General features: G+C 51.8%; 13 protein-coding genes across 13 annotated transcripts; 8 read left to right on the forward strand and 5 right to left on the reverse strand.

Annotated features, from left to right (window-relative positions):
- Nucleotides 1–161: 161 nt before the first annotated feature.
- Nucleotides 162–1,317, forward strand: HO173_005146 (uncharacterized protein; the record flags this gene model as incomplete). Its single annotated transcript, XM_037307064.1, has 4 exons — nt 162–248; nt 654–945; nt 1,004–1,086; nt 1,144–1,317. The coding sequence occupies 4 exons, from the start codon at nt 162–164 to the stop codon at nt 1,315–1,317; spliced, it is 636 nt and encodes a 211-aa protein (XP_037166188.1).
- Nucleotides 1,318–1,441: 124 nt separating this feature from the next.
- HO173_005147 (uncharacterized protein) lies at nt 1,442–2,910 on the reverse strand (the record flags this gene model as incomplete). Its single annotated transcript, XM_037307065.1, has 6 exons — nt 1,442–1,735; nt 1,842–1,921; nt 1,971–2,078; nt 2,131–2,441; nt 2,535–2,547; nt 2,823–2,910. The coding sequence occupies 6 exons, from the start codon at nt 2,908–2,910 to the stop codon at nt 1,442–1,444; spliced, it is 894 nt and encodes a 297-aa protein (XP_037166189.1).
- A 19-nt stretch (nt 2,911–2,929) lies between these two features.
- On the forward strand, nt 2,930–3,222 carry HO173_005148 (uncharacterized protein; the record flags this gene model as incomplete). The annotated part of the gene is made up of 2 exons (XM_037307066.1): nt 2,930–3,008; nt 3,062–3,222. 2 exons carry the CDS (start codon nt 2,930–2,932, stop codon nt 3,220–3,222), a joined length of 240 nt encoding a protein of 79 aa, XP_037166190.1.
- Nucleotides 3,223–4,156: 934 nt separating this feature from the next.
- HO173_005149 (uncharacterized protein) lies at nt 4,157–7,819 on the forward strand (the record flags this gene model as incomplete). The annotated part of the gene is made up of 8 exons (XM_037307067.1): nt 4,157–4,414; nt 4,474–5,546; nt 5,621–5,746; nt 6,278–6,565; nt 6,627–6,891; nt 6,957–7,007; nt 7,063–7,589; nt 7,657–7,819. The coding sequence occupies 8 exons, from the start codon at nt 4,157–4,159 to the stop codon at nt 7,817–7,819; spliced, it is 2,751 nt and encodes a 916-aa protein (XP_037166191.1).
- Nucleotides 7,820–7,945: 126 nt separating this feature from the next.
- On the reverse strand, nt 7,946–9,715 carry HO173_005150 (uncharacterized protein; the record flags this gene model as incomplete). The annotated part of the gene is made up of 1 exon (XM_037307068.1): nt 7,946–9,715. The coding sequence occupies one exon, from the start codon at nt 9,713–9,715 to the stop codon at nt 7,946–7,948; it is 1,770 nt and encodes a 589-aa protein (XP_037166192.1).
- Nucleotides 9,716–9,999: 284 nt separating this feature from the next.
- HO173_005151 (uncharacterized protein) lies at nt 10,000–10,364 on the forward strand (the record flags this gene model as incomplete). Its single annotated transcript, XM_037307069.1, has 3 exons — nt 10,000–10,113; nt 10,173–10,255; nt 10,310–10,364. 3 exons carry the CDS (start codon nt 10,000–10,002, stop codon nt 10,362–10,364), a joined length of 252 nt encoding a protein of 83 aa, XP_037166193.1.
- Nucleotides 10,365–10,518: 154 nt separating this feature from the next.
- On the reverse strand, nt 10,519–16,164 carry HO173_005152 (uncharacterized protein; the record flags this gene model as incomplete). Its single annotated transcript, XM_037307070.1, has 9 exons — nt 10,519–12,293; nt 12,347–12,557; nt 12,616–14,218; nt 14,340–15,031; nt 15,083–15,171; nt 15,222–15,428; nt 15,480–15,768; nt 15,814–15,933; nt 16,075–16,164. The coding sequence occupies 9 exons, from the start codon at nt 16,162–16,164 to the stop codon at nt 10,519–10,521; spliced, it is 5,076 nt and encodes a 1,691-aa protein (XP_037166194.1).
- A 69-nt stretch (nt 16,165–16,233) lies between these two features.
- HO173_005153 (uncharacterized protein) lies at nt 16,234–16,874 on the forward strand (the record flags this gene model as incomplete). Its single annotated transcript, XM_037307071.1, has 5 exons — nt 16,234–16,306; nt 16,365–16,444; nt 16,507–16,632; nt 16,679–16,758; nt 16,814–16,874. The coding sequence occupies 5 exons, from the start codon at nt 16,234–16,236 to the stop codon at nt 16,872–16,874; spliced, it is 420 nt and encodes a 139-aa protein (XP_037166195.1).
- Nucleotides 16,875–17,204: 330 nt separating this feature from the next.
- HO173_005154 (uncharacterized protein) lies at nt 17,205–18,650 on the forward strand (the record flags this gene model as incomplete). The annotated part of the gene is made up of 3 exons (XM_037307072.1): nt 17,205–17,253; nt 17,303–17,463; nt 17,517–18,650. 3 exons carry the CDS (start codon nt 17,205–17,207, stop codon nt 18,648–18,650), a joined length of 1,344 nt encoding a protein of 447 aa, XP_037166196.1.
- Nucleotides 18,651–18,750: 100 nt separating this feature from the next.
- On the reverse strand, nt 18,751–20,060 carry HO173_005155 (uncharacterized protein; the record flags this gene model as incomplete). Its single annotated transcript, XM_037307073.1, has 2 exons — nt 18,751–19,576; nt 20,056–20,060. 2 exons carry the CDS (start codon nt 20,058–20,060, stop codon nt 18,751–18,753), a joined length of 831 nt encoding a protein of 276 aa, XP_037166197.1.
- Nucleotides 20,061–20,102: 42 nt separating this feature from the next.
- Nucleotides 20,103–22,252, forward strand: HO173_005156 (uncharacterized protein; the record flags this gene model as incomplete). Its single annotated transcript, XM_037307074.1, has 4 exons — nt 20,103–20,403; nt 20,454–20,580; nt 20,632–20,855; nt 20,913–22,252. 4 exons carry the CDS (start codon nt 20,103–20,105, stop codon nt 22,250–22,252), a joined length of 1,992 nt encoding a protein of 663 aa, XP_037166198.1.
- Nucleotides 22,253–22,681: 429 nt separating this feature from the next.
- On the reverse strand, nt 22,682–24,448 carry HO173_005157 (uncharacterized protein; the record flags this gene model as incomplete). Its single annotated transcript, XM_037307075.1, has 4 exons — nt 22,682–22,864; nt 22,916–23,647; nt 23,694–24,004; nt 24,055–24,448. The coding sequence occupies 4 exons, from the start codon at nt 24,446–24,448 to the stop codon at nt 22,682–22,684; spliced, it is 1,620 nt and encodes a 539-aa protein (XP_037166199.1).
- A 1,317-nt stretch (nt 24,449–25,765) lies between these two features.
- On the forward strand, nt 25,766–26,374 carry HO173_005158 (uncharacterized protein; the record flags this gene model as incomplete). Its single annotated transcript, XM_037307076.1, has 1 exon — nt 25,766–26,374. The coding sequence occupies one exon, from the start codon at nt 25,766–25,768 to the stop codon at nt 26,372–26,374; it is 609 nt and encodes a 202-aa protein (XP_037166200.1).
- Between the last annotated feature and the right edge of the window lie 79 nt (nt 26,375–26,453).

Genomic DNA, 26,453 nt, shown 5'->3' on the forward strand with positions numbered 1-26,453 from the left:
ATCTTTTCACTTCCAATGCATTGCGCGTTGCAAAAACAGTTATTGATGCGGCACACTGTCGGCTTACGCAGTAAGCCTGAATGCCCACTGTCATTAGATTGTTCTCGCTGCTTTTACACAGCGGCTGTCAAGCGTGTCTTAATTTAATGTAAATATGTTGTATGTACGACTTGTTGTGCGAAAGGGGGACCCCAACTGACGCTCCAATTGATATTTTCCACACGCGTGGCAGACCTTTTCACCGCCTTGTCAGTGTTTCATTCCAAAAGAAAACCCCAGCTAGCTTCTGCCATGTCTCCAATGTTTTCTAACCGCGCGGTTTTACTAGACGAAGAAAATTACCCAGACGTTCAGCCTCTTCTCGGACAGCAGGAGGAAAAGGATACAAGCTCCAGTCTCGGTTCCAATGCCATCTTGCAGGAAAGTGTGGGCCAAAAGAAAAGAGCCACAACCTTTACCAATGGCTTTACCATATCCTCACATTCGCCCACGTTCCCCTCCTTATCCTCTCCCTTCTCCTGTATCTCAAAGCACCAGTGCGTAGCCAGTGTGTGAACAGCCGACTTGACAACCATCTTCCCCCGTAAGTAGCTTGCCACCCTCGCATCCTAGCTCTTCCACATCGGACCGTACCTGCTCGCTCACCACAAAAGCCCTCGCCCACAGTAACGCTGTCCAGTTCGAGCGCCGCAATCCAGCAGTCAAAGTGCACACCGGCCCCACGCGACCCACAGCTCGATGCCGCCCGGCACACGTTTTTCGAAAGTGCGCCGGAACCCCCTCACGGACAATCACGCTCGACTTTTGCTGACCTAGAACCACAGACACCCAGGATCCGAGTCCCGCGTGAAGATCTCGAATACTACAACCTGACCTCTGTACCTGTGGCAGGTGGGTTCGGGCCACGCGACAGAGCTGGGCGCGCACCATGGGTTGCACCGCCTGGTGAGTCGCACTCAAGCATGGCTCGAATAGCAATACGGTGCTGATGATGGCGGGTTAGAAAACGATCAGGCGATGGAATACAAAGACGACTTTTTGTCGACGAAAGGGAAGCGGAGATGGAGGAGTGGAGAGCGCACATCGGTACGTCCCAATTCGTGCGACTGTCTGAGGTGGAAGGACAACCTGACGGGAAGATAGATCATTGGCATGGAGATGATGCGAGTGTCTATCATGTACAGGGGTCGTCCTTCGCCCGGCACCTTCCACTATCTTTCTGAGAATCGACCACGGTTGACGGCCGTCGCCTTGGGATGTCATCAGTGTGTGAACCGGGACAGCCTTTTGGAATGGGTAGGAGTCGAACCGTGCTAACAGGACCTGAGTTGGCGTTGAAAGAACATGGAACCGGACCATCTCGATTAAAAACTTCATATGACGTGACGATAACAAAAACATGCATCTCGACCTATTCAACATCGACCCGGACGTACCGCTTCTACAGACGCTCCGACTCGCCGATCCCCTCGGGCCAGCTCCGCCACTCTTCCGCCCACCCCTTGACCCGCTCGAAATCCCGGCACGTGCGCCGAAACTCCCAGCCGGTGACCCCGCCCAACTCGAAGTCCACCGGCTCCAGGTTCGTGTCGACGCTACACATCAGGGATTGGCGGAGGTAATCAAAACAGTGCCGCAGGTGGTGCGGGTCCGGCCGTTTGTTGTGGTCGTGGACGCGTTGCATGTCCGCGAGGTTGCCGTTCAGGGCTGCGTAATAGCCCACCCGCAACATATTCTAAAGGGGGGGGGAATAGCACGGTCAGTCTTTGGCCGCGGCGAGTTGCGATTGGGGTAGGGGTTGTATCGTTGTTGGTTGAAAGGCGGGTTTCGGGATCGCTTACCACGCAGTGGAGTTCGTGGAAGACTGCGAGACCGGAGAGGTTCGGCGACACCTCTGGGTGTTTTACAAAACCGACGCCCTCTGCTTCGAAGTCAGTATGGCTCACGGCCTGGGATCCGTCTCCGCTTACTCGGGAACATGGAGTCCCAGGCTGCGTCCGTCTCGGGGGAGGGCTCCTCCGTGTAGGTCAGGTTGTACACCATTGGATATCTGACGTCTCCCGGCGGTATCAAAAAGTCTGCCCCGGTCAGTATCCTTCACCCTGACTTTGTCGTGACGGATCGTAAAACCATCAACGTTGCCCTTTGAGGCGCTCCATCTGCGGTTTCCCAAGGCGAAACCAATGCCCCCGGAACCAATCATAGAGGTTATAACGAGAAGGGTAACACATATGATATACCATTTAGACTTCTTCCCAGGCCTCAAGTCGGCTCCCGGCTCTTCTTTATTTTCCTCAGATGTGCGTAGAGGTACATAGTCCTTCCCTCCGGACTTTGAAAGATACGCTCCGAGAAAGCCCCGCTGCCAATCCACAGACATTCCGCAGAGTCCTGTATGCTGTGGACGAGGATTCGGAGAGACAGTCGTAGGAATGGTATACCTAGGTCTACGGTCGTATGGATGAGATGGCCAAGGAAAAAAGGTGGGGTTTAGAGTACCGGATCCGATTGCAAGCGGTTAAAGCAGCACTTACTCGGATTCGACATCTTTGGAACGATGTCAGATGACGAGTTTCGGAAGGGGCAAGTAGTCCTGAACTTGCGAAATGGCCCGGATGGTCAACGACCAACGCGCGTTGGGCAATGCAAGGATGAGAAATCGATGGGAAGGGACTAAGGAAGCAAGAGAAAGACGAGCAATGCAAGTAGGTATGAGCAATCGATGGAGAAGGGACTAAGAAAGCAAGAGAAAGACAACACAGGCTGCATGCAATGATGCACCTAAATCTAGAAGGTGACCCGCTCACAAACTCAGTTATAACAGGTGCCTTTCCACAATCCTAGCCATTCAAACCCGTCTCCAAACTCGTTCAACTTCCCAACACCAATAAGGGGGTCAAAAAGATTCATCTTTGCGAATTTCGAGACGATGAAAGCGACTATCTACGTGTGGGGATGTCTCGCCCTCAGCCTTGCCTGCAACGCTCTTCCCGTTAGCCGCCGCGAAGGTATGGTAAACCATCTGGCCACGCGGATCCAACCGTACGCTGACCACCGACAGGCCTCCTCCCACGAGCAGAGTCAGTAGACGGCGATGATCAAGTCGTCTACACGTGGTCTCTGCCGGACGAGAAGAGCAAGCGTGCCGAATCGGCGGACGGCGATGATCGAGTGGTCTACACCTGGTCTCTGCCGGACGAGAAATCGAAAGTCAAGGGTTAGGACTGAGGGGCAACTGTGGGAAGGAATGGAAAGTTGCGGTGACGGCAGTCGGGAGAGTGGGGCTGAGAGCGAGAGCGTAAGCATGTATCAGCTGAGGCTCGGAAGGACGACTTCATAGGGCCGTAAGATGATGATTCACGATCCGTTTGCCTTGTTTTGCCTCGTTTTTCGATCCGTTATTCTCAACGGAGTAGGTAGTGCCGCGCCACTGATTTTGTCACTGACCCCAAACCCCACCGCCACAATGTACATGTACTTAAGGCAGAAGAAGCAACAAAAAGCGAAGATGATTTTGACCACGTTAGTAATCCGCAGATGGGATTGGATTTCCCTTGCTAGATATCAAGATTGTAAAATTATAATTATACGAGAATGATTTGGTCTGTGAATGTGAGCCCACCTACCTTAGTCTCACAGCTTTCCCGCTCCTAGGCCCTGCTTTCGGCGTCCCGGGCGTCTGTGTCTGGTGCAGCCGGGGAACACCACCCCCATTCCATTCTCCCGAGAGTAGCGTAAATAACACGTCAGGTCGGGTAGAAAGCACCAAACATGCTCCCGACGAAAGAGGTCAAAGCTTCCTTCCACTTGCGTACCTACAATAATAAAGAAAGACCCGCGCAGATATTCGGCCGTGTTTAATACCAGTAGACGGTGGAGCCCATGCCACCATCACATTTGAAGCTTTCCCACCTCACACTGGTGAGGCTAATCCCAAGAATGGCTGTGCCCTGGGATCGGCATCGCATCGGCAAGAATTGTAAGACGCTCCTTCCTAAAGGGTGAGAATGGCGCACCAAGCGGGAGTTGGAGTTACATTCACCACGCGACCAGGCTGGCTTGAGACAACGACCTCCATTGTCTTTCGCCTTTTAAACCTCATCACATCCTTTTCCCACTTCTTATCAGCTTTCAAGTTCCGGCATTGCAAGCAGACATGTGGCCGTTATCACCGTTATCATTGTACATCCTACCCTTCCTTCTGTCTCTTGTGTCTGCCGTCGTTCTACCCACAAGTCCCGCCAACTCCACTTGCAACCAGCAGTGCCAAATCGACAAGAATCTTGGCCCGGAGTTGTCGAGACATGCATCGATCGTGCACACCACCTCCGCGATTCCAAGATGGAGCGATTTTGACGCGCCAAATCCCGGTACGGTTGTGAATGTGGCATCGGAACATGATGTGTTATTGACAGTGCGTTTCTCCTTTCCTTCTTCGTCGTTGATCCGACTTCGATGTTCATGAGAAGGCAGGTCAAATATTGTATTGCACACAATCTGCGCTTTCTGGCCCAGAATGGCGGAAATGCCTGGGGTACCACCTTCACCATAGGACAGAATGACGTGCTCATCAACCTGAGAGGCATTCGAAAAATCCGATTCAATGCCAACAAAACTCAGGTCACGTTCCAAGGAGGAGCTATTGTATCAGAGGTCGTGGATGCCGCCTACGGAAACGGAACGCAAGTGTTGACAGGCAATTGCAACTGCATTGGGACACTTGGTGCAGCTCTTGGCGGCGGATATAGCCGTCTGATGGGTTTGTATGGATTCGGGGTTGACAACATCCTCTCCATGAATCTTGTGACACCGTCCGGTACCGCTATCGAGGTGGGGCCCAAAGATACAGACCTCTGGTGGGCTCTTCGAGGCGCCGGTCCCAATTTCGGCATTGTCACCTCCGCAACGATGAAGTCCTATCCTGTCCCAACTGCGCAGAACGGTGCCTGGCTTGGCCCACTCATCTTCACGGAAGACAAGATCGAAGCGCTTGTCCAAGCCATCAACGATCTGGATCTTTTACCTCCCATGGCCATTTTTCTGTACTTTGCAACCTTGCCACCGAACAACACGGCTACCGTCATCGCGATCCCATTCTATCTTGGCAATGAGACCCAGGGCAAAGCTGCCTTTGCTTCCATTTCCGCCGTAGGTCCAGTTGCGGATGAGACTGCCTGGATACCTTACAACCTTATCAATGCAGGAAGCGACACTTTCTGCGCGAAGGGAGGCCGAAAACCTTCATACGGTGCTGGCTTTGCGCAAATGGATCCTGCGACTTGGCGCTCGATTTGGAATGAATACAACACCTTCATACAGAATCCAGGTACGCAGAACACAAGTGTCTTGGTGGAGTGCTACTCGTTATATAAAGCCACGTCGTTCGGCAACGCATCGTCCTCGTACGCATTCCGTTCATCTATCAAGTACAATGCTGTAGTCAACACCTGGTATGCGGATCCGGCTTTGGATTCCAGAGCGGAGGCATTCGGCTCTGCGGTCCGAGATCTATGGCGGTCCACTGATAATTTGCCTTCAAATGAGACGTGAGTGACTCGTAATCTTCTTTGTGATGTTACCGGTATCATGCGAAAGCAGCATTCACTTACCCCTTTTATAGCTACATCAACTATGCCAATGGTGATGAGCCTTTGGAAACCGTCTATGGAGGGAACGTTGCAAGATTGCAGAAGATCAAGCGAGAACATGATCCGCGAGGACGGTTCAATCAATTCTTTCCCCTTACGTGAATGTATTGAGTTTTAAAAGGCGTTGCACAAGGATCATGGGAGCATATCTGACCATTTGCGTGGTCCAACTTCAGATAAGAACATTCGTCCAATTAGTTGCATAAGGAATCATGTAGATAAGCCGCGTCCGGTGGTGACTAGTGCAGACAGAAATCGAAGGATTCGACCTGCAGCTTCGCACCTTTTATAATGCTTTCTTCCGAAATAGTGCGAGCGCCAGCATCGTACCGCCACCCGAAAACACCCCAGGATCCGACCGGGTGCCTCATGTACCCCACCGCTCAGCGTCCATCCTCCCCCCGTGTGCAGCACAGCAGCTGCCCCCCCCCCCGGTAGAACAAACCCGCTGATGCAGTCCAGGTGCACCCGAAGCTGGGGCGTGCACGTGAAGTGCGGCCCGCACCACCGTTGGGATTGTTCACGTGAGCGGCGGTGCAGGACGCCATCCGAGTCTGATTTGACGAAGCTTCTCCCCCCGATCCATCACCGGGATCCACCGTTTACTCACACGCAACTTTCGATCCCAGAAATGGAAACGCGCTACGGACAGGATCACCGAGCTCGCCGCCATCATCTCCCAGAACACGGAGCGCATCAGTAACTACCTTGAACGGACACGACCTGCCGCCGTTATCGTTCGCAGCCGACGCGCCCCCGGGCTTACCGGAAGTGCTGGCGAGCGCACGCGCTGCCGTCGTGGAGGCTGCCGACGAGCTCAAGCTGCTCGTGCAAGGGCCGAAGGAGGCACTGCAATCCGAAGGGGTTCGCTTCCCCTTTTTCCGCGATGGTGGCACCGAGTGCATCGAGATGTTGTTGTACGCGAGGCTGACCTTTCGCCCACCGCTTCGCCGCGCTCCAGCAGCACGATCTCGTCAGCCTGCACGTCGTCGTGGACTACGGCATCGCCCGATCCTTCCCCGTCGGGCAGGAAGCGACGTTTGCGGACATCGGCGGGGCGTGCGGGCTCGGGGAGCGAGAGGTCCGTCGCGTGCTCCGCCATGCCATGACGAAGCGTGTGTTTCGGGAGTCGAGGAAGGGCGTCGTGGAGCATACCGCCGCGTCGAGGCTGTTGGCGCAGGATGAGGCGTTCGCCGATTGGGCAAATGTCAATCTCGGGGAGGCCTGGCCGGCGGCAGCTCAGGTGAGCGTGGACTGTGGTTTTCATGGACGGTGGGCGGCTTTTTTCCTGCTGACGGGACGGGATAGACGGTCAATGCGATGCGGAAGTGGCCTGGGTCGCAAAGAGCAGCTCAGAGTGTATTCTGCCCCGAGCGACGTTATGGTGGTGCGGAAAGCTGAATGTGTGAGCTAGGGCTTTTCCTGCTCCAGGGGTACGGACGACACGCTCTTTGATTACTTGGGCAAGCATCCGGAGCGAGCGACAAAGTTCGCCAGCGGTATGTCGGCCTTCAGTACAGGGCCTGGGTATAAACTGGACCACATCGTCGACGATCCGCTCTGGACCGACCTTGGAGAAGCCGTCGTTGTGGATCTCGGTGGTTCGACGGGGGAGGCGATGATTGCGCTCACGAGCAAATTCCCTCGACTCGTCGCCGTGGTGCAGGACTTACCGAATCCTATCGCTAGGCATCTCGTGCCTCCGACTGCGATACAGGGACGAATTCGGTTCATGGCCCATGACTTCTTCAACGAGCAACCTGTCAAGGACGCCGATGTGTACTTTTTCCGCTTGGTGTTGCATAATTGGTCCGACGAAGATTGCTCCCGGATCCTCAGAGCGCTCGTGCCGGCGTTGAAACCTGGGGCCAGGATTATCGTCAACGAGTGGTGTCTACCGGAAATACACACGATTTCCATCATGGAGGAACGAAGATTGAGGTCTGCACTCTTTCCGCACCAGATTTTGGTGGGTTACAGAGCTGACTGGGGGTCTTTTGCTGTGTAGGGCGATGGACATGCATATGCTGTCGCTTCTGAACGCGCGAGAGAGGGATAGCGATGACTGGGCAGATTTGTTCAACCATGCCCACCCAAAGTTCCAACTGAAGAGTATCACAACACCTAGAGGATCAAACCTCTCAGTTATAGAAGTCGTATGGACGGGCTAATAAGCTGCTCCATTGAGTTTGAAATCAGAACCGGTATAGGCAATCTTTTCTGTCTATATAACCCATAGAAAATCCAGCACGCTGTTTACTATGGCCATGATTTCCTGGCTCCATGTTTCCTATTCCCTACTTCTTTATCGCCTTTTCCGGATTCTTCGCAAAAGCCTTACACCACTTATCCCATTCCTTTGACGCCTTTCCCAGAGTATTCTTCATATCCTCCTTTACCTCCTCAGTCTCCCATTGCTCATCTTCCCAGTTTTTCTCATTACCACCAGTCTGACTCGGCGCCCATCCGATCGCTGCCAACACCTCCGACTCAGTAGGCGCCATCTCCACGCTCGGGAAATGTCTGTGGTCGTAGTCTCGACATCTAGCCATGAGGTAGTGGTTGAGCACTTCGAGACGTGGCGATTGGGTGAAGGTGAGGCGGAGCTTATCTCCTGCCATTTCTTGCTCTTCGGTTTGAGCGTGTGTGTTTCCAGATTGAGTTGAAGATGTCAAGCGCTTCGTCACGGATCTCGCGGTTTTAGCGCCTCGAATAGAAGAGTAAGCCCAGACACCGTCGACTTCCAATAGCCCACCAAATGGCCACACCACTGTTGCCAAAAGATCAATGGCGCCGGAGACAGGTAGGAGACCGGTGGCTATGATGGAGTCGCGCTGGGCTTTGGACTTGGTACGCATCATAGTGTTGATGAACTCCGCCTTGACCTGTTCCGGAGAAGCCGCATAAGACGATGGGTAAATCAGGACCATCTCTTCCAGACCAACCGTCTTGTGTGTGGTATCGCCTTCATTTACGCCGTCTTCAGTGTGCTTGTCATGTGAGTCTGATTTCGCTCCGGGGATGCGGTTCACGAAATCCAGATTCGAGCTCGTCGTTTTCCCAATGGCCCAGCTGATACCCTTGGTAGCCTTGCTCTTGACGCCTTTCCAACTTGCAGTCTTCGCGTCACTGGTCTTGGCCGCCCGAACCTCATTTTGCCATTTGCGTTGCACCTTGTGAAACTTGTCCTCCTTCTCACCCTCGGCAGGTGCAGAAAGGGGAGGTGGTGGAGGCGTGTAGATGAGAAAGCGGTCTGGAATCGATGAAGGCTCGACACCCTTAATTACAGGCTTCGGGAAGGGTACTAGGTAGGCGACCAGCTTATGAGGATCGCGGGTGTAATGAATAGGACTAGAAGGGTCATCATCGCCGAAATTCATGCTTTGCGCGCTTGGTCTTCGAGGAGGTAGCGGCGGTTGGAATCCAGTGTTGAGGCTTTGACCAGAGAGTCCTACTCCAGCTGGAGCGTGAGATTGCTGAGGCGGTGGTGGGTAGTATTCTTGAGATGCTTGCCCAGGACCGCCAGAAGATGGCATCTGCTGCCCTTGAGGAGGTGGCGGTGGATAGTATTCTTGAGATTGTTGTCCGGGTATTCCAGAAGCTGGCATCTGGTGGGAAGGCGCTGGGTCTTGCCCAGGAGCTCCCGAAGTTGGCATGTGCTGACCCGGAGGAGGCGGCGGTGGGTAATACCCTTGAGACTCCTGTCCAGACATGCCAGAAGCATACATTTGCTGAGGCGGCGGTGTGTAATCCTGAGCCCCTTCTGCCGAAGAATGCTGTTGCTGCTGAGGTGGTGGAGCGTAACCGTAACCCTGAGCCCCTCCAGCCGAACTATGCTGTCCCTGCTGCACCCCCGGTGTCTGATCCGCACCCATATACTGCTGATTCACCGGCAAACCCGCGCCGATCTGATAGCCACCCTGCTGGTTTGCTTGCGGGGAGGGCGCATGTCCCTGCTGCGGATAGTCTGTAGCAGGACGTCCGTCAGCGGCACCGCGAGCGTCTTCTTCAGCCTGTAGCTGTTGCGCATAGCGAGCGTCTTGGTCGATGTAGTCGTGAGAGGACATGTTGGGCGGTCAATGAGTGGATGTGAATGTGAATGTGATTGTGGATGGCGAGGGTATCGAGGAGGTGGACGGACCGGAGATAAGTACAAAGAATGGACCCCTCGGACCCTGAGCTTGGCAACGTCATTTGGCGGGGCGGAGTGTGGCTTGTGACTCAGCCTCAAGGCTGCCTGCGTAATGTAAACAACATTCCAACTTACGCCGTAGCAGCTTCACTATCTTCCATTTCAAAATAGAAAAGCACACATCACTCTCACCACACGTAACTCCTCGAGCCACCCATCATGCCACTCGTCGTCCCCGGCCTCATGAGCTCAGGCGGCTCCAACAATCAGCAAGAAGACTGGATGAATAAGCTCGTGGGGAAGAAGCTCAGCGACAGCACTTCTGATACGACGGTTCGCTCCACGCTGAGGTATTATGTGGTGGCTGAGTGAGCTGACGTGAACGTACACAGAGCTTCGCAAAGCAGGATCTGCCAAAGGAGCATCGAGTCATTGAGCATGGGAGTATGGTTACGCAGGACTTCAAGCCGGATAGGTCACTTCCCTCTGGCCATTACTCTGAATGGAAGGGAGCTGACGACGAGAATAGGTTGAATGTGCATTTGGCAGAGGATGGTACGGTCAGGCAGGTTGACTTTAAGTGATTGTCTCCAAGCACGGGGTTAGGAGCGGGTTTGCGTCCAATTGCCACTTTCACTTCCTGTGTGTCGATGATTATAATGCTGTAGTAAAACGTCTAGTGGTATGCAAAGCAAAGTTTTTTGTGATTAGAATTCGTTGCAACATGATCAAGTCTATTCAAAGCCCAAAGTCATCTCCCACAGCGTCTAATACCTCCCTTAACGCGTTTGTCATTTCCTCGTCCCTCCAAGCAGCCTTTAATGCCTTTGTCACTAATGGATACAGTCTATGCAAGTGCTTCTTGCGCTCCGAAGTAATCCCAGGCGCAGCAGGTATGGCCTTCGGTTCCGAGTCCAAGTCAACTAATTTGCGCAGAACGTGCAGCATTTCTTTCTTTTGCGACCATGGTTGGGGCATACGCCCTCGCAGCGGATGATCCATGATATATGCTTTCAGTGTAAGGCCTGCACGCAAGATCAGGTAGGGAGCAGCTGCCTGTGCTAATCGTACGCGCTCAAGCGAGCCATCATGAACAGCGACGAGACCGAAGAGCTCATCGAGGAGTATGTAGCTAAGCTTAGACCGAGGCGAAGGCGGGAGCTCTTGGACCCGGCCAATGTGTGTGCTGCGTAGGCCCTCAAGAAGCTCCTGATCCGGCCTGGCAAGGTCATCTGGATGGGGCTCATGTATCATCGAATGCGTGAAGATGGACTCCGCGTACTTTCGTCGTATGGCATCGGTTATCGATGACGACCCAAGAGCAGGTATGATGAGCTTCTGCAGCCTTGTGAAAGCATCAACGTCAAAGACTTGATCTTTAGACATCTCTTGCCAGCGGGCGCATGCGTCGCAATCAGCCGCTAGAATGCCATCGCTGATTCTGACGACCACTTCCCAAAACGGCGAGTCGGATTGCTTGCCATCTTGAGAGGCATAAATGGTAGGCATGAACGCTTCCAGTATCGCGAGTGCCGTCGACGTAGCCTTTCGCCAGGGTGATGGCCCCTTGCCTTCGGTCTGCCACCTGTACTTGAGGTGTAATGGTATAGCAAGGGCAGAACAGGCCTTAGAGACCAGATCTGTGGCATTGACATCCGGACGTCTGGTTTGATTTGTAATGCATGAGTCAAGTAGATCCATTGCAGCTTTGGAGAGAGCAATATAAGTTTGAGCTTTTCCTGAAGGTTGGCCTTTCTGTTCATAAGCTAGGGTCACAAAACCATCAATGGATCCGACGAGCTCTGGCACCAACTCTGGAGTATTGGTGGGTATAGAGTTCAGAATCTCCAATACCAAGCCCTGCACAGGCGTCACGCGATCAACATCTGTACTGTAGGCCGCGGCATTCGATTCCACTACGCAGGCTCTTAGTTGCAACATAATTATGTGCGCCTGGTCAAGTTGAAGGTCCTGCGATATCAGGCGCAAGAGCTGCCCCAAGCAGAGCATGTAGGCCATCAAGGCGTCTTGATTACCATTCTTCCTTTTGGAATCATCGACGTGAGAAGCGGGATTACCGTCCTTCCACAATTGCCACGCTTTGACCAATAGAGGTTTCCCTAAGCTTTCGAGGCTCTCGATCTCCGCAAGGATTTTGCTCATTCCAGTAAAGACAGCGTTGCTAACAGTCAATGACTGCCGTTTCAGGCAGCCGATCAGTTGCCCAAAGAATTCTTGGAACATCGGGGCGAGTGATTCGTTGCTCTTGTAAGTATCTAGCCACTGGGTAAACAAGCCCGATAAGCCTTCAATCTCAACAATTGCTGACTCATTCCAGCTGTCTGTCAATCCCTCATTGGAAACAGATTGCAGAGATGTCTTCAAAGCTAGTCGTCGCAGCTCATTTGATTCAAGCAATTTTACTAAAATAACGTTGAAACAGATCCGTACTGCTGCGGCTGGCAATTGATCACTACACGCGTCGAAGATTCTGAAAAGTGTATGCAAGGCACCTGGGTATTTGTTATAGACTGGTAAACCAAGGCATCATCGTTGGTATACTTACTGTGGCGAACTTCAAGCCTGCTATCAGTGGACAACAGCGTCAAACGCAGCAATAGGTATAGCCACAAAGCTTGGGTCGATTTCTCGTCATATTGAGCTTTTGCCCACTGCTTCAGATCAGCTTCCGTCGGATGATGGGTATTCAAGAAGTTCAAGTTCAATCCTTCCGCCGTCGCGCTGTAGAAAGTCTGAAACATTACGAAAGAACGTGGCTGTCTGTTGATGTCGTCAGTGGTAGGCCAGACTTAGACTAGCTCCCCAAGCACTCACAGTAAGGGAGATGTTCAAGTCCTGGTCTTGAGCGCTAAAAGAATGAAGGGTGTCTAATAAGGACAGAATATGCGAAGGAGGTACAGAGCTTAGAAAATCGGAACAAATGAGCTGTAACGATCCAAACGCAGGCGAGACGAGCTTTTGCGATCGACTACGAGGCGAGGTTGCATCAGTCGTATGGTCGCTTACTGGTGTAGCGAAGATGCTGTTGATGATTGTGAGAACGCTGGTCCATCCAATCTCGAGTGAATCACCACAATGTTCCAGGATTGATCGTAAAGCTTCCAATGAAAGTCGATGTATCTCAATCTCACAGCTTTGGGAGTTCCTCGTGCTCTGCGGTCCAGAAACGCTGAGGCATGAGACTTCGTTCGCCAAGGCTTCTAGGCTTCTACCTCTGACAGCGTCACGCTCTTCCGAAGACATCTCCTCTTCGGAGACTGCCACAATCACGACCAAGTCGTCCAAAGCTCTCGCTGCTTTGATGCGAACGTCCGAGGGTAAGGGACCACTCCTTAAAACGCTGGTAAGCTTCTCTAAGAGGAAGTCCCAACCCGTCTCCGTCGTCTCTGGTTGAAGTAGTCGCCCAACATTACTTTGGATGGCGTCATCGATCTTGTCCAGCACGAATCCACTGCTGTGGCCTGCCACATCTGCGTCCATGGCAATGCCAGATACGCTGCGCACTCTCTGGTGCTTCCGTGCCGCAGGTTTCGCGTTGAGCATCCCATCGATCGGTGTTCCTCCAGACGAACCCTCACCGACCGGAAGTAGAGAGCAGATACATGTCAGAAAATCCATAAAAGCTTCGTTCGGTAAGTCGGCCGTACTCTCAAACAATCTAGATGCAGCAGTCTCGGCAGCCGTGATCTCTAGTCTCAAGTCATCGGCACCATCTCCAAGTTCCGCGGCGGAATCCTTTTCCAATCCACCTGTTGATCGTCTGCTCTGTTTTCGGCGACCTGGGGCAGCAAGAGAAATTATTAGATCTGCCTGCTGGAGAGTCTCGAGGATGATCGTCCAGGACTGCTGCAACACCGGACCCAGAGCGATGCCCAGATTCAGGAGAGCTCTTAAGCAGAGAAGATGCCGGGTATTCAGTGTGGGCAACGATAAATCCATAGACTTTCGAGTGTGGCGAGGTTTACTATTCCGCGCTGGGCTTGAATCACGGTCACTGTCCGTAAGCTCGCCTGCTAGAGATCCAAACTCTTGTCCATTGGTCTGCGGAGATGCTACCGTGGTATTCATCAAGGGCACAGCACTTTTACCAAGGGTTGTCAGAAACGCATCTCGAGGAGTCGCCAGATCGAGAAGGCCAGCGATTTGAGTGAATTTTTGGAAAGATCGGATTAGCGCATGATAGTTGTCCGAGTCCAAGGTCGCGTTGAGATACGTAGAGGAGGCCGCAAGTAGCGCTGGCCAACAGTGCTCTACCATGTGGCCAGAGGTCGAGATCTGTGTGTACAGAACATGATCCTTGAGTGTGAGTGGATTTACAGGCATTCTGCGGCCCCCAAAAGACTGAGTCCTTTCGGCCTTCTTTTCTGCCCGGCTTTCCACAACAACATCCTTCAAAGATAGGTTGTTTTCGTTTCGCCTTATTGTCTGTAGGCACGGTAAACGGCAACAAAAATCTTGCGAGACCCTCAGAAAACGTGGTGATACAAGTCAAGGCAAGACTGTAAATGTACGTCGCAGGCAATGTTGGGGGCTCTGACTTATCGAGTTGATCAATGCACGGTATTCTGATAGCACTCCATTGAGAACTTATACCAGACTTGTTGGTATTGTTTTCCATGGGAATGGCGCCAATGCCTATCAGACCACCAGCCTGGATAGCGGCTTGCTCGTCTGAAGTGTCATCTTGCGTAGTCGAGACAGGGACTGATGACTGCTGCCCTAGTCCAATGATTGCAGGCTTTTCCGAGGCCAGTCGTACAAGGCTTCCCAAGTGGTCACGAATGATGTTCCTTTGTTCCTCTGCTTCGTCAAAGTGAGCATATATGCTCCTGACCAGTGTAGGCTCGGAATGAATTCCACGAAGTACCTCGAGGCAAAGAGCACGCTTCCAAAGAGCGGCAGCGTCCGGGTCAAGCATGTGATTCAGTAGACTCAAGACCATCTCGCATTCAGGTGCAAGTGCAAACAGCAGGCGACTAACGATCAATCTGAGTAGTCTCATCGTGCGGACTGTGCTCGAAAAGCTTGATTTTTCCGACAAGATCTTGACGATCAACGGCATCAGCCGGAGACGTAATACATGGATCTGCTCCGGATGAGCCATGACAGTATCCGCGTGATTTGCAAGCATGGACTCCAGCAACTCCAGGCCGTAATTTTGAACAAGATTTACCGCAGGGAGAAACTTTGGCTTTTGTCCATCAGTCAAGAGACAAATGTCGTCCAGGAGCTGGAGAACGGCGTCAGAAGAAATTGCTCAAAGCATGCTATGAAAACGTACACGATACGCATCCAGTGATGTGCCGTATATTGATGTCGTGCCGTCTCCAATCGCAACCTCGACAGAGGGCTCATGCTCGAACTGTCCATCTGTGTTGCATGAGCGTGTATAGCATATGAGTACCAGAATATTAAAATACCATTCTCTATCGCAGCTTTCTCCAAGGTAGAGCTCACAAGCTGTTGTATAGCAGCCGCTGCGGTATTCGACACAACAGCAGTCCTGCTACTGTAGAGAAGAAAGCAAACTTGGAAAGCTGCCACCAGAAGCTGTCCACTCAAGCTGCTTGCATAGTTCTGTAGCAAGGATGGAAGCGCCTGCAACACCTTGAGCTGAATATCAGGAGCTGTGGAAGGTCAATGACTAATGGAAGTGGAGTCAAAGCCGGAGAACTTACCTAAAGTCGAGCATTCTCGAAAAGCTCCTAGGACCTCAGGTAGGGTTTCCTTGGGCAATGCATTGGCAACGACTATCCGCTGTAGGCAGACAGCAGCGGTACCTGCAAACTTTGGGTTGCGAGTACTGCAGGCGAGCAAGAAGGGCTTCACGAACGCCGGTCGGCATTTCAAATCTCTTTCAAAGTCAGTCTTTTTTCGGCAGCTCCAGGATCCAGACAGACCTGCTGCTATTTGAGCTTCGGACGTCCTTGGGAGAGCCTTGAGATCGTTCAGTGACTTTTCAGCAGCCTGCACACCTTGTTAGAAACATGGCACCGCCATCAGTGAGATTACGAACGTGCCGCTCTTAATTCTGGGTTCTTCCTCTTGGACTCCTGTATAAGGGTTGACAGTTCGGAGGTGAGCAATTGGGCGGTCATGGCCAGTCCACACCCATTGAAGAGCAACAAGCGGCTACAACCTACATCTGTTAGAATCCATATATTTTACGTGAATAAAAAGTTCCACGAGTAAAAAGAGGAGGAAATGAAAAGCATTCAATGATGGAGAAGAGGCCAGCAAGTGGAACTCGATTGCCTAAATCCGAAAAATTACCGCTAGAAACCTGCGGGTATCGTAATCTAAAGTGGGCTTTTGGCATAATGCATTTGGCAATCCACTCCAGTCCTCGTGCAACATCAACATTTCCTCGACTCACATTTGCAGAATCATTATCTCCAAACCGTCAGGCGAACATACAAAGATTCAGCGGACATGGGAGCGAAGGTACCCAGGAACTTTCGTCTCCTGGAAGAGTTGGAGAAGGGCGAGAAGGGGCTTGGAGCAGGTACGCTTTGAGATTGAGGCGTCACACCAACTGGAACGGGACTGATGCTGCTGTGTAGAGGCTTGTTCCTACGGGCTGTCGGATGGAGATGACCTGTTGATGTCGAATTGGAATGGCACGATACTTGGACCCCCTCACGTACGCTGGACGTCTGACATGCTGCTATGAGACACGGAGGCTGATGTTACATGAAATAACAGAGTGCTCATGAGAATCGGATCTACAGCCTGAACATTCACTGTGGAGAAACCTACCCTGATACACCACCAACGGTCCAATTCGTCTCCAAAATCAATCTACCCTGCGTTGATCAGAGGACTGGAAAGGTGGGCTACATTCTCAAAAGTGTGAGCTGTGTTTAACAGATCCTAGGTGGACCCGCAACGATTGCCATGTCTGTATCAGTGGAAGAGGGAGAACACAATGGAAACCATCTTGATCGAGTTGAGGAGGTGAGATGCCTACCCTGACGACTTCATGCCCACATGGCTGACCGTGTGCCCCTAGATTCATGGCATTACCACAACACAAGAAGCTTCCTCAGCCTCCCGAAGGCTCCACATTTTGATTACCGGAAGAGAGGAGTGATGGGAAAGAGGGAAACAACAGGTCACGAAGTTACGACAAGCGGGCACTGTTGGTTCCACATTTGCATGGCTGGAGTACGACAGCATTTTCCAGACGGTCCTTCTCGAGATAGATGGGCGTAGCAAACAAAGACATCTTACTCGTATATGTGACCTCTGCCAAAATTTTGCATCGTAATCCTGCCACGCATTCGCTCGTCCCACGATAAGGCTGCGTTGGCACGTGACCGCGGTTCAGAACTAGCGATCGCCTCGATTTCCGTTTCCCTGCCCTCTTCATGTCGCAATACTTCACGTCTATGGAACCTTGAATGCCGAGGTACCTGGTTCTCAGAAGATCAGGAGTGCATCGCGCTGCATGTAAGTAATAGTACATTGGACTGCTTGCTATCCCCTAACCATGCCCCAGGCTTCGCGCTTTACCGTGCGATCCTCCGGCAGAAGCACAAACTACAATTGAATGAACACCACCAGCACCTCTTTCGCAAGCCAATACGGGCAATTTTCAAGCGAAACTCGAAGCTCCAGAGCCCACCTCAGATCTCTACAGCTCTTCAATTGGGCTATGAGGTGAATCTCGAGAATTACGGAGACCGGTCCTGGTTGCTCTAACGTGAACGTAGACGCTTGACGGTCTTAACGATGGCGTAAGGCAACAACGTCTTTTGAATCGCATCTTGGAGCTCGCTTCTCCTGCAAGCACGAGCGCGCAGCCCGAAGATCTTCCCTCGTCACCTCAAACTAAGATTGCTCCAGCGCAAAAGACTCCGAGAAGACATGCAGCACGCTACCCTGGCGCCAGGCGTACCCTCGATCGTCCATTCTTTCACCTGTCCGGCCGCCGCCACGTTCCAAAGCTCATCAACGCCAATAGGGTGCCTTTCCTCCGGCTAAAGAAGCCCCAGCCTCCCTTCCTCAGCCGCGTCATTCGCGATACCGTCAAGACGCGCGAACACCGAATCTTGAGAGCCGCGAGGCTGACCAGCGAGCTTCCAACCGCTGCAGATGAAGACGAGTGGGATGAAATCCTTGACGAGCAATTTGAATCGGATTGCCGGGGCCCAGAGGTACATCCTTGGCAACATGAAGTCCAGCGAGCCCTGGACTCAAATCACAAATTGCAAGTTGAAGCTATACAAAAGCGAGCAGACATTTCTGCGAATATGTACACCATCCAGGAACAAGAGAAGGCGCTGGCAGAAGAGGAAAAGCTGAGGATCAGAGACAAGAAGCATAAAGCAACGAAGGCAAGACGGCTGGCTAGGAGAGGATTGACAGAGTCAGAGGTTCAAGAGAGACTGTACCCAAAAATCGAAGACAAGGAAGTGGCGAAGCAAGGACAGGAAGAAGCTCGACAGCCAAAGATGAAACAGGAATGGCGCCTAAGAGGTGGCAAGTACAAAACATCGGATGAATTGAGGCGGATCAAGGAAGCTAGCCTCCGGCCAAAGACGGATGCAGAAATAGCCAAGATTAAAGAGGCAAGGGCCAGAAGAAAAGAAGAAGAATCCGAAAAGAAGGCTGAAAAACTGAACCGTAAACAAGAAAACGCTTCTTTCTGGGAGCAGAAGCTCAATAAAGCCAAGCATTCCACGAACAAGCGACTGGGCTCGGAGAAACAGGCAAAGCCTCCCAAGCCCGGAGTAGTCAGACGAAATGACTACGAAAGCATACAACCACAGCCTGAAATCCCACCGCTATTGGAGGAGTTGGTCGAGTCACGAAAAGCAGCGGTCTGGCATCAGGTGCATGGTTGAGCGCTGACAAGACTGGTGCTCAGAGGTTGGAAATGCTTCATTCGTCAGTGTTTAAAGAGAAAGCCAAGAGTCCCTAACAGAGGGACCGATCTTAATCCCATCAACCTCCCTCCTTCGCCCTTGCCTTCTCCACCAACACCCTAATTGCAACATTTACACACTTCCCCACCGCTACCCCGTCCCTCACAACCTGCGAATGCTTCCCCTCAACCTCCACCAATCTCACCACCTCCCCCTCCCCCTCCCCCTCCCTCTCCCTCTCAAGCACCCCAATCAACCTCTGCCCCTGCTCCCACTCCACCAACTCATCATCCCTACTATGCCCCACAACCACAGCCTCCACCCCATCTCTAACCCTCCTCTTACACCTCAACACGTCCCCCCTCTCCCATCCCCCCTCCTCCTCAGGCCCAAAAGCCCCCGTAGTGAAAGCATCATACATATCCCGCAACCGCGGATGTGCGTCCCGGCACGCGGTGAAGTCGTAAATACCTTCTAGAGACACAACAGCCTTCAACCCATCCATACCGCCTTCTTCCCCCCAAACACCCCTTTCCCACTCCTTTCCCTCCTTTCCTCCCCGCCCGTCATCTCCCCCACCCCCCGTCCCATCCATCCCAACCATCACAGCCATAGTGCCCCCCACACTGTGCCCGCACACAATCCACTCCCCCCCTCCCAACCCCTCTTCTTTTTTCAACCAGCGTATCGCATCCCTCACGTCCTCAATCGCGTCCGGCCATTCCGCGTTCCGGGCCCCGTCGCACGGGTCGCTGGGATCCGTGGGATGGGTCGGGTGGGGCGAGAGGCGGTAGTTGAGGGAGGCGATACCGGCGACGTGGGGGTTTTGGAAGAGGGCGGGCAGGGAGGGGGTGAGGGATAGGGAGCTCACGAGGGGGTCACGGAAGGCGCCGCCGTGGATGTAGCTGGTGGGAAGGGGGAGTCAGTGCGATGTTGTATTGGGTGTGGGAGAGGTGAGAGGGGAGGGATGGGGGGCGTATTACACGAGCCGGTAGGATGGGGAGTGGGGTGAGTGGGTGGGTGAGTGGATGTCGAGGGTGTTGAGGGAGGATTTGGTGGAGTAGGGGGAGGGAGAGGCGGGAGGTGTAGAGTGGGGTGGACATGGCGGGGATGGCAGGGGTGATGGAAGAGGATGGTTATTGACTGAATAATGCTTTGGATAGTTGAGTTTTGACCCTCTTTTTGTTCAGTCTTGAGATGGAATGGTGAACTATACGGTCAAGATGTTCTTCTACATTTTCTATCGTAGATCGCCTATGCGGTGTGCTATGGGGTGGTCCATGGCACGTAGTGGAGATTCTTGGCTAATTCCCCTCTCGAACTAGGATCTCGCTAGCTGTAGACGCCATAATTATGCAGCCTCGCAACAGGTCGACGAGCTCACACCATGGCCTTCGTTGATATCCTGCAGATGCGGTGTCTTAACCAGGCATGGTAGACATTACAGAGTTCGCTATCCGACTACCCCAAGGGAAGGCTCACACTCGCAATTATGCCCTTCCTTTACCCGTCGTGCCGCCTCGCGTACCTCGAGACCAAGAAATAAGTAACAGCGTACTCGATAGCATATGGAGCAAGTTGCTCTATCGAAGACGACCTGTGGCCCCAGACGGCTTCGAGACCTTTTTGAGGGACCTGAAAGAGGTCACGTTAGCCGATATCTACCACACACTGAACGAGAAGCCTGCTGCATCTTTCGAAGGCCTAATCTGGTTCGCGGTATCAAGTCAAGGTTTGTTCGCCTTGTTGTTGCCTGGCCGCAAACAACTGATGGGAATGAAGATTCTTCGAATGTAACGTTCACCTCGTTCTTTCCAAATGAGAATGTCAGCAGCCTGTCAGTATATGAAGCATTCCATCAATTCCGAGCGGACTATGAGCAAGCTTCCCCAGGTACACTTCGATTATGGTATGTTTCTAAGCCTGCCCGGTTTGGTCGGTGCCATATAACATGTCACAGTTGCTTAACGAAGACTGCACCCGTAATCAAGCGGCTCTTTTCGTACTTCCGTCTGTTCACTCTCTCAGCTTACTCTGAGCCGCAATTCTGGGCCCGAACTCTCCTTGCATTTCTTCTCTGTTGGAGTGGTTACGCAAGCCAGGAGTTCGTCGATATCATATTGCAGAGCTCAGATAGCAAGAGCAACGCCGATAGGAATCGCGTCTTTCGCCTTCCTTCTCAAGGTAAGTTTCTTTTGCATTTTTCGATTCATTATCCAGCAACTCAGTAGTATGCAACAGTCGTGCCAGCCTCGTCCAGCTGGGGTTTTGAATACGTTTGGCCATTTAATGTGCCCGATTTTAGCGTATTTGATATCCATACAAGGCGGCCTTACAAAGCAAAGCCAACCATGGAGATCATTCAGCTGTTCAATCATTTCAAAGACGATGGCTCCTGTAACACGACTTTATCATTTGACTCCACTAGAGCTTTGGCGAGGTTCAGGATACTCCTCACGCACCCTCTACCTCAGGATGGCGGAGTAACCCAGCCTGAAAATTTAGTAGACGTGGTTCCTTTGAAATGTTTGTATGAGATCATTTTGATTATCCATGAGCAAATGAACGAGGAATCGCTTGAGTTCATAGGGAAGGTTTTCGACCGAGCGACTGAGATAGTATACACTGTCTGCTACCACCAAATTGAGCTTTTACTTACGACCCATCAGGTTATACACAGCCGTGATCACCCTGGCAGGGCCGAGTATCTCTACCTACTAATGTTGCAAGACTCTATTACCTTGACACTTCACCATATTCAAGCTGCCAAAGAACAACTTTGCCGACAGCTTTCAAGTACAGCAGGGGAGGCATTAACGACTCGAAAGGACAATGTTTTGAAAGACACAGACTATCTCATCGAATCTTTAAACTTGACGATGGTGCATCTGGGCGAATGTCAACAACAGGTAAGGTTTGCAAGACCGCTGGGTCATCAAATTAACACATCTCGCCAGGCAAAATCACTGGAAGAACTAAAGCAGAATCAAATCGCTGGAATCATCGGTTTCCTTGTCGCCATTTACGTGCCAGTCGCCTTCGTGTCCTCATACTTTGGCATGAACACTGTCGAGATTCTGACCGGGAACCTACACAATTCGCTATTCTGGCAGATCGCCATCCCCCTCATGGTCTTGACCATCATGCTCCCGCTCAGTCTGAGCATCATCGCCCGTGTCACTCGCGCCTTGAGCCTCTCCGCTGGCGCGTTCTCGTTGCGCCAATGGCCCATGATCGTCGATCTTTGTTTGACGTTTTTTTGCCTCAGCCTCGCGGCCGCGCACATTGTCCACTGGAGGCGTTCCCAACACCATCAGTTCCAAGAGCTCTTTCGTCGTATCTCGCCGCACGAAACAGTCATCGTTGACGGTATCTTTGCGTGCTTCGGCCTGCTGAAAGCCGTCGAGAATAGTGTTTTGCGCAATCGGCGGGGCCGGAAGTGGTGTTTTCTCTGGCTCGTCATGACTTTTGTCATAGCGCTCTGCGCCGGATTGAGCCTTCTTGATGATTCTTTTGCTACACTTTTGACGCCATTCGGATTCGTGTTTGTCACTTTGGCAGTTCGGCCATTGATTTTTTGAAGTTGAATTTTGTGCGGGCTCAGGCCATGCTGCCAGCAGCTTCTGTTCTGCGATTCGACTTGCTCGCACCGCGATTTTCTGACCTGAAAATAATCCATAGCATTGATGTCAAGTATAATATTTCCCCTTGCGTCTGCTTCGGATACAAAGCCGTCTCTGCATGCTTCGAGGAACCAGTTCTCCGCTTGTTTTTCCGACATCGCGGCTAGTCGTGCTGCTAGGAAAGACCACAAATGGCTGTATGGTATCACAATCGACTCGCTTGTATAGGTTGTGGGTCTTTTCGTCTTTTACAGTTAAGATATATAGAAATGATAGAGTACAAAGTGATCCATCCGATCAATCATGCTCCCAGCCTCTGTACCGACAACGCCTTCATCGCTCCCACAGATGCAATTAATGGGTATAATGCAGGCAAACCACTCCACGCTATGCCTTAACAACCTTGAAAGAAAATCGAGAGTCGTAGCCCTCTTTCAGCTGCACGTCAACTTTCTCATCATGGGGGATCATCTCATGCTGCAGATCCCATCCAGCACGTCGACAGAGCTCGGTGACGACGGCATCACAATCACCCAGAAGGTCGATGTCAAAGTTGGCGTGATTGCATGGCTGAAAGTAGATGAGTATCGCTAGTACGAGGCGAAAATGACAGGTGCTTACCTCTCTGGAAATATACAGCTGAGGCACATGATGCGGCAACACCCCAACAACCTCCGACACAGGCGCCACTTTCAGCGAAGTCCCAATAACAAGTACAAGATCTACGAGGTCCCTATCATGATCCATCAATCGATTGTGAAAGGTCGCTGGGAGATCCTCGCCGAAGAAGGTGATATCCGGCTTCATGACTCCTGCAGTTGCAATATCGTCATCCTCATCATCCGTACTATCCTCATAGCTTTGCCGTTTTTTCCTCGAACCAGACGACCCATTGGAGCTTCGTTTCCGCTTGAGACCCGGTTTCGCTTGTCTTATAGATTGAATACATCGATCGCAACGCGCTACCCTTCCGGCTTTCAATTCCTTGTATATCGCTTCGCATTTGACCCTATATGTACACTCAATGCACGTTGCAGTGGCGAAGGATCCATGACACTGAATTAGCTTCTCTGGCAGAATCCCCGCATGGCCCTCCAGATTGTCGATATTTTGCGTGAAGTTTGTTAAGAGCCTGTTCTTATCCTGCAGCAGTCGTATGAATGCGTGAGTCGGCGAAAATTTCTTGCTCGACGGCAGAATGTCTTTGGCAACGCTGTAGAAAATGCTGGGATCTTCACGGAAGAGGCTGATATCAAACACCTCCTGCGGGTCACCGAGACCGAGATGCTGTAGCTGGGAGTACAGACCGGTTTCTTTGGATCGAAAGTCTGGGATACCGAGACTTGTTGATATCTATGCCGATCAGCCGTAATCCAACAATCTGCCACGATATCCTTACACCAGCTCCAGTGAGGACAATGATATTCCGTGACTTCTTCAACAACGATACCGCATCCTCAATGGTGTTATGTTGTGGCAGTTTGGCCCTTTTCGATAGCTCACGACACATTGCAAGGTCCAGTAGAGAGTAGTACGCCTCATCTGGTTCCCCGTCCAAGAAGAATGGTGGCCGGATGCCGAACGCCGTACACAGCTTCTTGGCCGTTATGTTGCCTGCTTCCACCGTCTCTGCAATAAACCTGTCACCTCCAATGAGTCTTAGTCGTTTGCGGAATGCCAAGGATTCTTCGAGAGTGCACGAGCCGTCACCTGCATATGTTAGCACTGCAAGCAACAGACCAGGGTGAGAATATCCGTACCAGAACGTACCACCATCTCATCTTCGTCTCCACCCAGCGCATCCTCGTAGAGAGACCATTGACTATCCTCATCGCTATCGCTTCCTTCCACTGACGCGTCGCGCGCCTTGACATCTTCACCGCTCACGAGGACCTCGCCCATTCCCGTCGATACATCTAGCGGGAGCGGATCGTCGAGCTCAATCACAGGAGCCTTGAGAGGTGCACGCCATTGTATATCGTCATCCGCCGTGCCCTTCGCTCTCAAGACTGTGCTGTACGCGTCGTGCTTTCCTGTGTGCTCGCTGGTTCTCGGCGGAGTGCAAGTGGATTCCGAGTCGGAGAGCAGGTCAACGACTTCGATAGCCGGTGCCTTGAGCGGTGGATGCCATCGGACTTTGTCGTGGGCGGCCATCGCTGAAGATCCTGTTGCGGTCAGGAGGCCCGAAGTTGATGTTCGAGTACAATGTCGGCAGTACGAAGTAATTCCCGACTGCCGATGTCATTACGGTTGGCCAGTTATACCATAATGAATTATCAATCATCAGTGACTACGATGTCAACTTGCAATAATCACTCTCACAAACACTACTGGTGCAGCAAGTCACTCGGTCTATATTTACACGTATAGATTCGACACCTCGCCAAGTGATAATACACCACCAATCCGTCTTTGTTTCCGGAAAGCGAAATCCGAAGGTTTTACCTCAACTGTAAAGGCCGAGGCACCCTCCCATCTCTCGATCCACAGCATTCGTTCGACATGTACGTCGAGTTACAACGACACTGATATGCCATTTCCCTCTCATTCACATACCCTGAAACACTTCTTCCATTTAGCGGGCTGCTAATAGTCGTCATAGCCAAAATTAGACAAACAGCAACCGGATCGACAATGTCCAAGCCAAGAGTCCTGGAGTCTGCAGGCGAAGGTATGGCACAGAAGCAGCTTTCCATGACATCTGAGCTTCCACAGTCCTGAGGACCGTTGCAGTAGCTGCCGCATACTGTCAGGTTTTTCGATCCCGTGGTCGTAGGCTTGACAATCATACCGCAGTGCAGAAGCCATACTTTCCAACAAGACTGTGGCCCGCGTCATCCCGGCAATGTCAAGCTTCTTCTTTCTTTGCTATCTAACATGTCATAGCACATCAGATGAGTGAGATCATCTTGGTCTCTTTTTCAGCGGCGTGATATATATTTAATGCCTTGAGCCCCAGGGCTGGGGTGTCGAGACTGATAGACGTGTTGCGATAATGCAGCCTCAAGGCGAAGAGCAGACGTGAATGATGTCTTTCGAAGAAACTCGTAGTTCAAGGCGCTGTGTCCCGATCTCTTTTGCTGTCGACAGACATTCTTCGAAAGATAGAGACGTCTCGACAAGACTATTGATTCGGATGAGAAGAAGGGAAATGGACTCCGACGCCTATACTGCCTTCTTCATGTGTGATATGGCACAATATGGACTCAAGTAGTAAGCGCTAACGCAGAGGCAGATGTACTGTACTCGATATATCTAAGAATTGAAGGAGAAAAGCATACCTTAGAAAAGCTCAATCAATAGCACGCTACTACAAATTAGGCCTGGACCAGTATCTCAGCACTAGTCCGAATTGAGCCTATTCATTAGCACTTTGCTAGCCGAATTATTCGTTGGTGCGTCGTTCAGTCACAAATGTCAGCATCGTCACTTTCACAACCATTTCCAATCCTTTCACAGCAACCCCCAGCCATGTCCGACAAACCTCATCTACTGACACTCCCAATGGAGATACGATGCCACATCTACTCATTCATCTATCTTGAGGACCGTATCGTGGAATTCCTCCACCCAAAGTCTCACTACACCAAGACCGCTCTTTTCTTCGCCTGCCATCAGCTCTACCAAGAAACCTTGGAGTACTATTATGGCAGAAACACGTTCTCCCTTCCGCTTCGGAAACCGTTCGCCATGTCGGGCTGGCGCTTCCTTCCTCGGCACTTCAATCTGGTCAAAATGCTGCACCTGGAGGCGAACACATTTTTCTGGATATCCTCGAGCAACAGCGCAAAAGCCGCGGAGCATGAGAAACACTGCAAGCGACGACTAAAAAACTACCTCAGCGCCATACTCTGGGCAAACCCGGGGGTAGTGGCCCCAAGTCTGAAAACATTGATTTTTGCGGATAGTGTGCCACCAAGTCACGACCAAATGCACTGGCCCCAGAGTACAGAAAGGTCCCAAGAGTTACTAGAGGGGTACATCCAAGTGTTTGAGGAATTGAACGTCCGGGTTGGGCAGGTGCTGTTCAAAATCGATCAAGACTCCAGATCATCCTGTTCTTCCTATGCAGAAACGTGATAAAGTACACGGTGCCTGGTTGTTATTTCTGAGCTTCCGGCGGACAGCTTCTGGCCTAGTGTTCCGCTAAATTTTTGTC

Source organism: Letharia columbiana (genome assembly GCF_014066305.1).
Source record: "Letharia columbiana isolate WasteWater2 chromosome Unknown Sc0000013_s0, whole genome shotgun sequence".
Classification (NCBI taxonomy): Eukaryota; Fungi; Ascomycota; class Lecanoromycetes; order Lecanorales; family Parmeliaceae; genus Letharia; species Letharia columbiana.